The 13,277-nt window shown below is 41.2% G+C and overlaps 3 protein-coding genes across 3 annotated transcripts; 1 reads left to right on the top strand and 2 right to left on the bottom strand.

Annotated features, from left to right (window-relative positions):
* Positions 1 to 2,209: 2,209 nt before the first annotated feature.
* Positions 2,210 to 5,224, top strand: LOC146271805 (uncharacterized). The gene is made up of 2 exons (XM_084708111.1): positions 2,210 to 2,682; positions 3,724 to 5,224. Exon 2 carries the CDS (start codon positions 3,856 to 3,858, stop codon positions 4,714 to 4,716), a length of 861 nt encoding a protein of 286 aa, XP_084564237.1. The 5' UTR covers positions 2,210 to 2,682; positions 3,724 to 3,855; the 3' UTR covers positions 4,717 to 5,224.
* Positions 5,225 to 5,887: 663 nt separating this feature from the next.
* On the bottom strand, positions 5,888 to 7,551 carry tmem70 (transmembrane protein 70). Its single transcript, XM_084708112.1, has 3 exons — positions 7,260 to 7,551; positions 6,688 to 6,802; positions 5,888 to 6,463 (listed from the first exon to the last, which is right to left on the bottom strand). The coding sequence occupies exons 1-3, from the start codon at positions 7,434 to 7,436 to the stop codon at positions 6,018 to 6,020; spliced, it is 738 nt and encodes a 245-aa protein (XP_084564238.1). The 5' UTR covers positions 7,437 to 7,551; the 3' UTR covers positions 5,888 to 6,017.
* Positions 7,552 to 8,029: 478 nt separating this feature from the next.
* LOC146271803 (retinol dehydrogenase 10-B-like) lies at positions 8,030 to 10,812 on the bottom strand. The gene is made up of 6 exons (XM_084707475.1): positions 10,398 to 10,812; positions 9,631 to 9,860; positions 9,421 to 9,519; positions 8,974 to 9,119; positions 8,346 to 8,477; positions 8,030 to 8,208 (listed from the first exon to the last, which is right to left on the bottom strand). The coding sequence occupies exons 1-6, from the start codon at positions 10,657 to 10,659 to the stop codon at positions 8,073 to 8,075; spliced, it is 1,005 nt and encodes a 334-aa protein (XP_084563601.1). The 5' UTR covers positions 10,660 to 10,812; the 3' UTR covers positions 8,030 to 8,072.
* Positions 10,813 to 13,277: the final 2,465 nt, after the last annotated feature.

Raw genomic sequence — 13,277 nt, 5'->3', positions numbered from 1 at the left:
GTCAGAGTTCCCTCGACCACACATTCGAGAAATACTCCTAGGGGTTTGTTTGAAGAAATAGCTTATTTCAAGACTAGCATGACATGCATGGCAGAGAAAGAATAAGTTATTATTGAATTACACACTTAAGACATCCTGTTCGGTTTATCCCTGGAGTTTGAACAACCTTCTCAATGTACTGACAGCGCACCCTGGTGGTACTATTGATAATACCCACAGCGCGCCCTAGTGGATTTGTTTTAAAGGCTAAATCTAATACTATTGCCTTGCACACAACTGAAAACCAGAGCCCTAGATGTTATCAAAGGCTCTGCTAAAAACAAGCTGTACATGTGTTAATTTGCTAGCAGCAAAATAATAATTAGCTTATCTATGACATGTACCAATGATTTGTGTTGCACATTTTGACCATGATTGATGACAGTGTCCCACAGGAGATCTTAAACAAGGACCCTTTGCATAGCGATCTATAACCTTTCCCTACTCTCATGCTGCCACATGTCTAAATAATGAATCTACAACCGCCTAGTCATAACCGAGCCGACAGGGAGAAGCCCCCAAAATTACATTTAGCAGACGCTCTTATCCAGAGCGACTTACAGTAAGCTCAGGGACATTCTCCCGAGGCAAGTAGGGTGAAGTGCAATTTGGCACGGCAGGGAATCAATCCCTGACAACGGAGGGCCAGAGCACAGGTGGGGGGGGGGCACTCAGGGAGGGGAGCGGGAGGCCCCCCAGGAGAAATGTGATCTGTCATCTTCAGGTGATAAGACGCTGGCTGTCTGTGTATCTCTTTGTGATTTCTGTGTTTGCATGTCAGAAAGACTGGGGCTGAGGATAATGTGTGTGTGTGTTCCAGGCCTGTCTAAGACAGAGTCTGTGAGGAGGAGCAGGGCAGCAGAGAAGATCTAGTTATCCAGAGCCAGGATCCTGAGAGAGAGACCCAGGGTCAACTACACTGAGCAGGAGGAGCCCAAAGATGACGACTACCTCTGTAAGATATACATCACCTCTGTACCCTCCTTGAGGGTTTAGGTTGGTTGAGGGGCAGTTCCATGGGCATATGTGAAGCCATCTGTGACATGCTTGCGTGTAAAAAGGGGTATACAAATAAATTTTATTTGATGATTTTATTTGTATGATATACACTACCTTTCTAAGTTAGACACCCTCTCTTTCTCCCTCCCTCTTTATCTCTCTCCCTTTCTCTTTCCCTCCCCTTCTCTCTCCCTCTACCTCTATTGTACTTGTAAACGTACTGCCTTTCTCCTCCAGACTGTGAGGAGTGCAATGTGTTCTTCATCGAGGAGTGTGATGCCTCCTTGTTAGTCCCCGACACCCCTGCAGCCCTGGGGCTGACGGACCGTGCCAGACTCACCCTACCGCCCGGCCTGGAGGTCAAACATCCCCGGGGCTGGGCTGGGGGTGTTCAACTGTGGGGGGGTCGTTGCCAAGGGGAACCCACGTGGGAGAAGAAAAGGAGGAGGAAGAGACCATTGAGAGTGAAAACTCCTGGGTGGGAAGGAGGGGAGGGGAAGGAGTGGTGTGTGTTTTGATGAATTTGTAAGGAATACGATTACATTTTAACATTTTAACGTGAAGTTAAGCAACCAAGATCAGAAAGATTTGTTTTTACTGAAAGAGCTTTTTATGCATCCCTTGTGTGAAGCAGAACGTTTCCCTGACAGGAAGTTACCCAAATGTATAAGTGTATGTTTTAAAACCATGTATCTATGGGTTTTAAGTGGGCACAAACAGTGTGTGTGTGCATTTCCAGATCTACAAGAGCAGACACTGTGACGATTACATTGTCGTGGGCCAAAAACTGTATAAAATACCCCATTCTAGGTGTTAACTTGACGGAAAACTACCAATTGAACGAGTTTATCTTAAATATAGCGTCAATCAGAGGTCACAATAAGAACATTACATATTTGAGTAAGAGACAATTAGCCTAAGAAGACAGCTCTTCCAGTTGTAACCCTTTTGAATTGTATTCATGGCTATATAAATATAAGTTAGAATAAATAAGTTCATTATATAATAAATAGTATTTAAGGTTTAAAAAGTGAATTGATTAAAATGTCAATTATTTGTTGTGTAATGTATTTGTGAAAATGTTTTTTTAATGTATTTTATTGCTGTACTGTTATGAATTACATCTGAGGTCAAAGGACACGGAAGTGGGTGGAGTTAGATTGACGTGGGGAGAACGAGGGAGTGATGAGAAGAACGTGGTAACGGTTTAGTTCAAAAAGAAGAGTTCAATTAAAGTATTCACGAGTGTAGTTAAATGAGTTCGACTAGGACTCCTGTTCATTTTGAATTGGGCGTAATACTAGGACAGTTGAGTGGATAACTCAACCGTTGGAGAAGTGGAGTCTAGCTACTGGACAAGTGGCTAGTTTTCTGGCTTAGACTAAGCTACCAAGCTAGCGGCGAGCTAACGTGTCAGTAGCGAAGTTTGTGTAACCGTGTCATCGGTCATCCTTCATCTGTCATCTGCATCGGGTGACGCCACCATTTAACTCTTCTCGTCATCCGGATCGTCGGTTGGTCTTCACCTGCTGCCGCCCTCCCTCCACTGTGTGTGTGGCTGCACACATGACTGAAGCCTTGAAGTTTGTGGCCATTTTTGAAGTCTGCAACACTACCTCTGGGACAACAAGAGCTCCACCAGAGGTACCTCCTCTTAGTGTCCTCTCCTTTTCTCCTCTCCTCTCTCTTCTCCTGACATATATCCTCTCTTCTTATGTCTCCTCTGTCTTTTTTCCTCCTACGTTTCCTCTCTCCTCTTCTCCCTCCGCTTCTCTCTCCCTCATTTCTCTCCTCCCCTCTCTTCTCCATTTCCCTCTCTCTATAGCAGGGGTGGGGAACCTTTTTTCTGCAAAGGGCCATTTGGATATTTATAAAATCATTCGGGGGCCGTACACAATTATCAACTTAAAAATGTGCCTGCTATATTTGGTCAAACATTAAATTAACTCGCCCCTAATGTGTGATGGCTGGAACTGCTTCTCTTTGTGATGTTAGCTGGCACGTATGCAGCCTGCTTTGACTGGGGGTGCAGTGAACATTTCTGAGTGGTATCATGATTACGGAAAGGGATCGTATTATTTTTTATATTGCTACCATTTTTGAGACTGCTTATCAATCCGAGTGTTAATCAGGCACGGAGCCAGACGTTGTAAACATTCGGGGCTTAGGCCAAACCAACAACGTATTCTGGGTTTGATTTGCTAGAAAGGAATTCCACACTTTTTGGTACATTGGTACGCAACGCTGCGCGCCTCCACGGTCCTCTTCCACATATGAAAATAGTGCTGCTGCCAACGAATAATGCACCTAATAATATGGTTCATGCAGTGCCATGGCGGGCCGGACCAAATGACGTTCCCCACCCCTGCTCTATAGGAAGAGTGGTGGGACTTGTAACATTGAGCCACACAAATCACTGACTGCAGATGTTCTTAACCTACAATATTATTGACCTTAACTGCATTCGTATAGTACAGGACTGAAATACAAGACCATTGATTTTGAGTGAAGTTAATTTCATGTCAATACTTCATTTGTCTCTCTTCTATTACTACCTACAACCATTAAACCCACAGACCAGGATTGCAACCTGTTAATCTCTCCCTTACCAAAGCTTGTCATTTTAAAACTATGTCGTTTGTATTTAATTGTATTACATTTATTAATTTGCTCTTTCTCTTCCAGGACCAAGGATAGAGTCTTCCCAGACTTAGGTGTTCTCCTGCTCCCAGTGTCCTCTCTCCTTCACTGCCCAGATCTACCTCCACAAGCACATCAAGAGGTGCCACCACGACCTGTATGTCTCTCTGCTGAGGAATGAAGGGATCAGGCCAGAGATTCTGTCCTCCTCGACCACGCCCCAGCACCACTTCCTCCCTCCCCTCGGTCCCCACCCAAGGAAGCATAGACACGGAAAAGGCCAGACATCATCTCTGTGACCAGTGTGGGAAGAGCTTCAGTCAGTCAGGACACTTAAAGACACACCAGCGTCTTCACTCAGGAGAGAAGCTGTACCAATGTGACCAGTGTGGGAAGAGCTTCAGTCAGTCAGGAAGCTTAGAGAAACACCAGCGTGTTCACTCAGGAGTTAAGCTGTACCAATGTGACCAGTGTGGGAAGAACTTCCGTCAGTCAGGACACTTAAAGACACACCAGCGTGTTCACTCAGGAGAGAAGCCGTACCACTGTGACCAGTGTGGGAAGAACTTCCGTCATTCAGGAAGCTTAGAGATACACCAGCGTGTTCACTCAGGAGTTAAGCCGTACCACTGTGACCGGTGTGGGAAGAACTTCAGTCAGTCAGGAAGCTTAGAGACACACCAGCATGTTCACTCTGGAGTTAAGCCGTACCACTGTGACCAGTGTGGGAAGAGCTTCAGTTTGTCAGGACACTTAAAGATACACCAGCGTGTTCACACAGGAGAGAAGCCGTACCAATGTGACCAGTGTAGGAAGAGCTTCAGTGATTCAGGAGTCTTAAAGAGACACCAGCGTGTTCACTCAGGAGAGAAGCTGTACCACTGTGACCAGTGTGGGAAGAACTTCAGTCAGTCAGGACACTTAAAGATACACCAGCGTGTTCACTCAGAAGAGAAGCCGTATCACTGTGATCAGTGTGGGAAGAGCTTCTGTCATTCGGGAAGCTTAAAGACACACTTTTGTTCTGGGAAGACTTGAGATCCTGGACTCTAGATATCACTTAATAATCCAACCTATATGAACATAGGAATTGTAAGTATTTGTATTCATTATTTAAAGTATAATTGAACATAAGATATTTGATTTATAATGAAAATGTATATTGTATATAAATGTAAACACTAAATACAGGCTATGTATGATTGTTTCATTGTTTATTATATAATTGTATAATAATAATAATTGATTCTGTATGACTTAATATATATTTGACTTATAAACATAAACTTACATAACATGCTATGTTATGTGATGTAGACAATAATAAAAAATCAACCATAAAATACATGAAATTATTGAATGCTACTGTCTTAGATGTTTGTCTGATCTATACTGTGAGCATCATGTTGTTATCAGACTTCGAGCCTCATTTCCATATCGACATTGTGTGTTTATGTGACTGTGTTACATCAGGATGGGAGAAATGATGGTCATAGACACACAATACAAATTATTAATCATTAATTAAAAACTGTTAATGACGTTATGAGAACGATCTCACTTCCCTCCACAATTAAACACATTAATAAATATTAAAGCTGTCTCTCCGCCACTTCCCAGAAATGCTGTTATATTGAATATTGTAATATTCTTAAGTGTTGTCAGTCGACGTAATACAGTCGTGTTTGGTTTGCTCCAGCTGGAGTTTGATAGACAGGGCTTTCACAAAATACACCAAGGAGGAAGACCTATCAACACGTTTATAGTGGAAAAAGCTGTTATTTCATATTTTTACTGAAATAACATGTTCCTATAATTGTTCTTATTAATCAAATGTAGGGAGCAAAAGTAACTAACGTGAGCACCTTCATAAGACAGTGAATGATTACCTTCATGCATTTCAATAGTCACATTTTGATTATGAAAATAAATTAACAAGAGGATGGAAAAATAGACAGCCCTCCTTTGAGGATGTAGCACACTATATTTTCAGGGCACACCATCTACTGAGATTTTCTAAAACAAAGTCTGACATTAGTACAGAACAAAGACCCCCTTTCAATTGAGAAACATCCTTGTGTTTCTTCCACTTGTCAGATGTGTGAGTATACTAAACAAAACCAATTTTAGAAATCTTGAAAACTTGGTATTATGGTTTAAGTGATGTTATTTATCCTTAAGACAAAGATGATGACAAGTCACACAAAAGTCTGTGTCCTACAAAACAACTTTATTTACTTTTAAACTTTACATTCATCTAACAATGGTTCAAAACAAATGTGTACAAAAATGTTTTCACCAGATTGCAAAAGCTTGGCTTGGTCAGTCTCTTTTACACACTAACTCTTATCAGGATTATCAACATCGTATATGTCAAAAGAGAAAGGCTTATCATATCCCATAAGGTGGTTATAATCATCTTGTATTTCAAAGAGTTGAGGGTTTATCAGCAGGCCTTTCTTGCCGGCAAAAAAAGTGGTGAAAATTCGACTGACATCCGGTATCTTCACGTCTTTTTGATGAAATACAGTTTTTTTCTCCATCAGCAGGGCACTGTAGGTGACGGCTGTGTACATGTCTGTGTCGGCATTGTGGTACAAGCGCACTACGTAGCCTTTAGTGACATGGTGGAGAAGGATAGGCGTGAGGAAAGTGAAGAAGCCAATAGCCCCGCAGAAGACAGCCTTTAACACCAGGCTATTCACACCGATGCCTTTCTGCAGCAGGATGTAAGCAAGGAAACCCAGACTCATGCCACTGCTGGAGTAGGAGAATATCTTCACGCCTGTAACACAACACACAAAACAGACAGCAACTTTCCGGTAATGTGCTGTTGTCGGATGGATCGGAAGGCCAGAAAAGTTTACAATATTCTAAATCTAAACCCACACTAAATACAAATGAATGTCAAGCCACCGCATGTTAACAGGACATGGCTTAGACTAGTGGCTATAAAGGACTTACAACATTAATAAGCTACTGATGACAATGAGCTGATGATCGACATACCACGAACAGCTGTGCCCAGGTTTCCTGTGTAGATGAGACTACCTTCCTCAGAAAAGTGTGTGGTTGATGTCGAGAAACAGCGAGCCAAGAGAGGCTGTGAAAAGGATGACTGCACCTATATCAAAGAAGCACAAATTGTGAACACAATTCTACATTTCTCGCACAGTTAAATAGACCCATTGATTGTATTTGTTTAGTTAGGCTTAAAGCACTGTCATTTTTACCCCCAAAAAAACTGTAAAAAATGTATTTGACACTAATAAATCTTACTGGATCTCAGATTAGGCAGTGAACACATCAAATGCAGCAGCACGATCGTACAGTACTGTCAATTCTGTTCAGCAAGCTAGCAGGTGGAACAAACGAGGACATAGAAAGCTAGCTGAGTTAATTAGGAGACTACAGCTACATAGGCTAACTAGCCAAATAGATTAACGCTAGCAATATCTCTTAACAGAAACTGTTCCAAGTCACACTGGGACTCATAGAGGGAGAACTCTACTAGACACTCGAGTACAGTATTACTATAGCTATTTTATTGCAAGCTAAAAAGAAAATCTACAGTACAGTACCTTGATGGCCTCATTAAGAAACGACCTTCTGGCAACATTAAATAAGTGCTCATGTCTTTTCATAGGCGGTCTTGCATGCCTGCATGCATTCGAAGAGGACCTCAAATCCCGTAAAGACCTAGTTAACGTTTGGTTGAAACCCGCACGGAATCCACGAGCAATGTAAAGTTGAAACATTACAGCTGAAAATGTGTTAGCTAGCTAGCTAGCCTATTTGAAATCGAGGTGCTTTCAGATTGTGCATGAAGGCTGGTGCGTCGACCCACAAAACTAAGCTCCTTCCGCCGGCAAACTGTGAGGGGAGGCGTCTTTCGGACGTCAGATGACGCCAGATTGGTAAGGGTGGAGTTACGAATCCATAGCGGGCACAGTGAGTTTTGTTAAGAAGTATATGGTGGGACAAGTGTGGCATTATCAAATGACGCGTTGTGGTTGCGAACAGATATCCAACACAAGTAGACTAATTCACCCTTTAACCAACCACTCCCATAAATTATATCTAGAAATAAGGTATAAATAGTAGGCCTACTTACACTGAAAGTGTGGAAGTAAGATTAAGTTATTATCAAATTTGAAATGGGTGAACATATTCTACGATGATGTCCACGATGTGTCCTCATCTGATCACATCCAGTTGGCAATTTTTCCAAGATGATAATACAGTCTGTAATGACAATTAATTGATAGGCCACTAGCACCAAGTAATGACAACTAAATAATTTGAAAGCTAAATAACAATGAAATAACTAAGTAAGAATGAAAAATAACAATTTAAGTTGACAACAAGTTTATTGAGGGACTAAGAACAATCAATCAACCAAGCAAACAACTCTCAGATTTGCCTTGATTGTTGTTTGTGACATCAGTCCTGCGGGCCAGGAAGGGGTACATGCACTTGTCCGCTCCAAGAAACCGGTACATGCACACCGTGGCATCAAAGGGCAAGATTCTAACAACAGTGGGGAAAAAAAGACAAGGGTCAGCGACAGTGGGCGTGGATATGAAGGAATTCTGAATAAGTAGTAGCTGTGACTAAATAAAAACTATGCATCTATAGATACAGTCCATGCCTGTGTGTACACTTACGTCTTCATGAAGGCGACTATATACATGGTTCGTGGGGTGCAGATCATAGGCTGGTCTGTTAGGATGGCCCTCATGGTCTGCTTCACACACTGCTCTGCTTTCAACGGAGGGAACATGGGAGCCAACTCTTTCCTGAGGAGTAATACATAAACATTATCAGGGGGTCAGATGCCTAAGTGGTTAGGAAGTCGGGCTATCAATCAGAAGGTTGTTGGTTTGATTCCCGGCCGTGCAAAATTACGTTGTGTCCTTGGGCAAGGCACTTCACCCTACTTGCCTCGGGGAGAATGTCCCTGTATTTACTGTAAGTCGCTCTGGATAAGAGCGTCTGCTAAATGAATAAATGTAAAGGTATCAGAATCAGAATTCGGTTGATTCGCCATGGATGTTATACAAACACGGAATTTACTGTTGCAGGGAGGTGCAAACACTAAACATATACGAATCTTAAATTAAGTAAAGGTACAAAAGTTTAACTATTCCTAAGAATTAAACAATCTAAGAATAAAACAATTTAAATACAAAATCACATCAGCAACCTCACTCACAAAGCCCATATCCTCTTCATCACATTCGCAAAACTTGGAAAAGTCAGTTGTGCCAAGTGTGTGTGATCAATGGTACCCACCGGATTCTGCAGCCCGTGAACATTCTTGTGTCGACTAGAGAGGGACAAACAAGCGTCATCTTGATGCCTTCTTTCTCTGCTGCTTTCAGCTCGTGGCTGAGAGACTCGTGGAAACCCACCGCACCAAACTTACTGGCACAGTAGTCCTTATAGAGAGAAGGAAACTTTAGAAGTTATTCCAGTTTTCTTTCACGTTTAGAAGACTTTGGTTGGCTTTAATAATCAGTTTTTGTATTATTGAGCTAAGATCAGGTATGTCTGTAATAGGCGTAATTTGTACATTTGGTGCTTTTTTGGTATGTTGCTTTGGATTAAAGTGTCTACTAAATTAATTAGATGTACATTTTAATATAAAATATGCCTATTCTATACAGTAAATGTAAGTGGATTTGTATTTATTTTGGTAATCTGTTTCTATGGGATGGACTAGGTTGACTAGATTTTTACCTCTACACCAGCAGTGGTGAACAGACCCAGTGAGCTTGCGATTGTCACTATGTGTCCTTTGTTCATCTCTAGCATCTTGGGGAGAAAAGCCTTGGTAGTCTGAAATCATAGAAAGGTTCAGAAACAATAACATCAATATAATAATGAAGGGGCTTTGCGACATCATAGCTCCTTTGTAATCACTCAAAAAGCTAAACAAGACTGACTGACCCAAAAATGAGCATGGCAGTTGACCATCAAGGTACGCTGGATTAGCTCATCAGGACACTCCAGCAGGTGTTGCCCTGACACAACCCCAGCGTTGTTGACCAGGATGTCCACACTGCCCACCTCTCGCTGCACTTTCTCTGCAGTCAGGTACACATCCTCTGGCTTGCTGACGTCACACTCGTAGGTGTAAACCTGAGTCTGACAAAGAGGCTCATCCCTATTACCCTCCCCTGTGGATGAAAGAGTTGCAGACACGTTTCAATGTTCATCTGTCAACATCCACTTCTCCCCATACACAATATCCAATAAATGGCAATACTGATCGAGTGTTCACGAGTTAAGTAGCCACCAAGACATGGGCAAACATCTCTTGAGTTGGTAAAACAATAGGCTTTTTTTGCAGAACTATGGAAGACAGGGCATGGTGAATTAATGGCACGGTTTATTGTAGTTTTAGTTGACTTCACCAACTTTTGTATTTCATCATCAGATGTTTAGACTGCAGTGGCTTTGAAAGTGCAAATGACACCAACTAACATGCACGTCATCCTATTTGGGGGGAATTGATTCGTATTCGGGGGAGTTTTTTTCATTTGGGGGATGCTATCATGTTAGTGGGAGTCAATTGCACTTTAGGGCCACCGTAGGCTATTAGACGAGTTTGAACTGCTGTTCACAATTATGAACAGATTAAATGTACTCGAAACAAAAATAGCGCTATTCTCTCTTGGTTAGTACCTGCCTGGACATTGACCAGCGAGACTCACCGTGGCCAGCGTGGATAAGTCGCACCATCTCTGCCGTTTCCTCATTGCTCTGCGGATTGATGTCCCACAATACGACCGTGGCACCTCGGCGTGCAAACTCAATGGCAAAGAGCCTACCTAAACCGCTTCCACCACCGGTTATAATACATACTTGGCCGCTAACATTTTTTTCCTTCGGACGCACAATCCATCTCGCCGCAGCTAACACAAAAGCCCACACAACTTTGCATGTCACCAAGCAAAACTCGACAAAAACATTCATTGTTGGTTAACTAACATGGGGGTAAACTCGTCACACGTCCAGAGCTATCACCGTGGACACAGATACGAAGAGATAAGTGGTCTGGCTGCATGTAAGAATTGTAAACTTTGTATCTTAGGTGCTGTGTTGAATGTTTGCACGCCTGTACCAAGAGGTGTTTATGCAGATCATCATAGGGTTGATTTGCGCAAGAATTCCGCACTCCCAAATCATTCCAAACGCAAGGACTGCGCAGCTTTACAACGCCTTTTCTCCTTCTTGAACAAATAGCCACACTCTCGGCACCACCCATTTTCTATATTTCATGCATGCGATTAGATGTAAACAAACACTGTAGGCTACTTTGTATTAAGTCACCACGTGACCGATCTTCATACCCGGTTATCAGTGTTCTTTAGGCCTCTTCTAATTCATTGGTACTGGTAGCGTGTGGGATTTTGTGTTCAGAAGAACAAGCATGTTAGAAGGCAGATGTGTCTAATAAAATGGGATAAGGGGTTTAGTTGGGCTCATTTGCAAACTGCATAGCTACGTAAAATTATACCAGTCTAACTCTTCATTGATCTATTTCCACGTCATGACCACTATGGAAACATACAAAGAACAAGGGCACATCACATGAACACATTTTATTTGTCTTGCATATGGTATCAACTCATTGGAAACAATAAGTTCCTATTATTTCACTAGTTATGTTGACTTACAATTAAAAAGGACTAATGGTCACATACTGTTAAAACAACATGGTAGGGATGTAGGGGACATCAAAAGAGAACAAAGAAAGCAGGCAGGAATTAAGAGGAGGAATATAATACTGTATGTTGTGGTTTTATGTAATGACTTGAGAATCTGAGATACGTTAAAACTAGTTGTACAAAATAAATGAGTGATAAGTACAACAAACATACACATGGACATGGAGAGTATGAAGTTTGACAGATGGCCTGGATGTGAGGATGTGTTTCAGTGGAGGATCAGCACGGTTGCGAACTCCCTGAACGCACTGACATCTCCACAATTGACAAGAACTGACATCAAACAATCATACTGATATAGGGGGACACAAGCCAGATTATGGCCAAGTTCTCAGGTTGCACATTAAATCTGAGAGCTCATTACAAACTACTTGCATATCGCCTCATGCCTCCCTTAAAGGAATAAAGGAAAAAAAAAAACTTTAAGAGATTTCTAGGACCAAGCCAAATTGTATGTAGTTTTCGCCTTCTCATAAATATCTTTTTATGAAAAGGCACACAATTCATAATTTTATCAGAAAATAACACAGTCCTGAATTATTTCTTAGAAAAATAGAATCACTGACTGATTCAACCAAATATATGGTACCGTAATTCTATAATAGATACTATAATAGAAGCACATACTTGATACATTGATCATATAATTCAGATTGTCAGCACTCATAGGGTGGCCATTATGACCACATATGATTTTGTGAGTATTCTTTTAAAGCTGTAATTGTAAAGATACCCACCTCTTAATATTGTGTGTGTATGAGCCATGCGATACTTAGATGCACAAATAATTCAATAAAGATGTTAATTTCTTCTGATATTAATAAAGATTGCCATTAGAGATATTTATTGTGTCTTTGATTAATAAAGTGCCTTGATATTATCTGCCTCTAGATGGCAGTGCCACCTCTTTCCCTCTGTGAGTGCCTGGATGCTCATGGCCTCCGTCATCCACATACAGTTACAATTACACACATCAAGAAACACCCACCCACACACACAGTGTTCATTCAAACTATCTCCAGCTAACTGTTTACATTTCTGACTAAGCGAAAGGCAGCATATAACATAAATACTTTGTGGAAAGTTACAATAAAGAATGATTAGTTGATACTCAGTCACAAGCACATCACTTAAGGGTGACTGAGCCTGACTGATTATTCAATTGATATTGTGAGTGTTCGCATGTGAATGTGCAAGCGCTGTCCTTACTGCGTTGTGTACACATGGTTGCCTCACAGCATGGCTATGACAGATGGGACATGAGCTCACTTTTATGAATATAGAGTAAAACATAAAATACTAAAATGTAATCTTAGATACTGATGTAAAAGCTATTGATAATACTGTCTACTGTACCTATTTCCATACAGGCAGAGGAAGAAGAATTGCTATATAATATGCTGCACTGCAACTCCCTTATTCTTTTGCTCAGTTTCCATTGTCACATCACAGAACAAACACCATTTGTCTTGTTCCATATACAGTATGTCTCTCAGATGACAGTTAAATAAATTATATATAAATGGATCATATTACATGAACTAGAATTGAGCTTTTGTGAATGAATGCATGCCATATTCGGTTTCGGTTAAGATATGAATGGCATTTAGTGATCCAACACATTTAAATTATTGCAGAACAGAATCTCCACAAATGATTAGTATTTCCTTTCCCTGTCCCTGTCTTCAAGTGTCCAGTCAATATTTCAATCAAAAATAGTGAGCAAGCTAAAAAAAAAAAGTATTGCAATAAATAACTACTCCAATACATAAAAAGAACAGGACAGAAAATCATTTTATAAAGACAGTAGAATGTCCCCATTCATACTAAGCTCTCTTTGCTCACACTGGAGCCTCCTGTGAA

This window comes from Hypomesus nipponensis, chromosome 10, assembly GCF_054491055.1.
Source record: "Hypomesus nipponensis isolate SF chromosome 10, ASM5449105v1, whole genome shotgun sequence".
Lineage (NCBI taxonomy): Eukaryota > Metazoa > Chordata > Actinopteri > Osmeriformes > Osmeridae > Hypomesus > Hypomesus nipponensis.
This window is presented reverse-complemented; position numbering and strand designations above follow the sequence as displayed.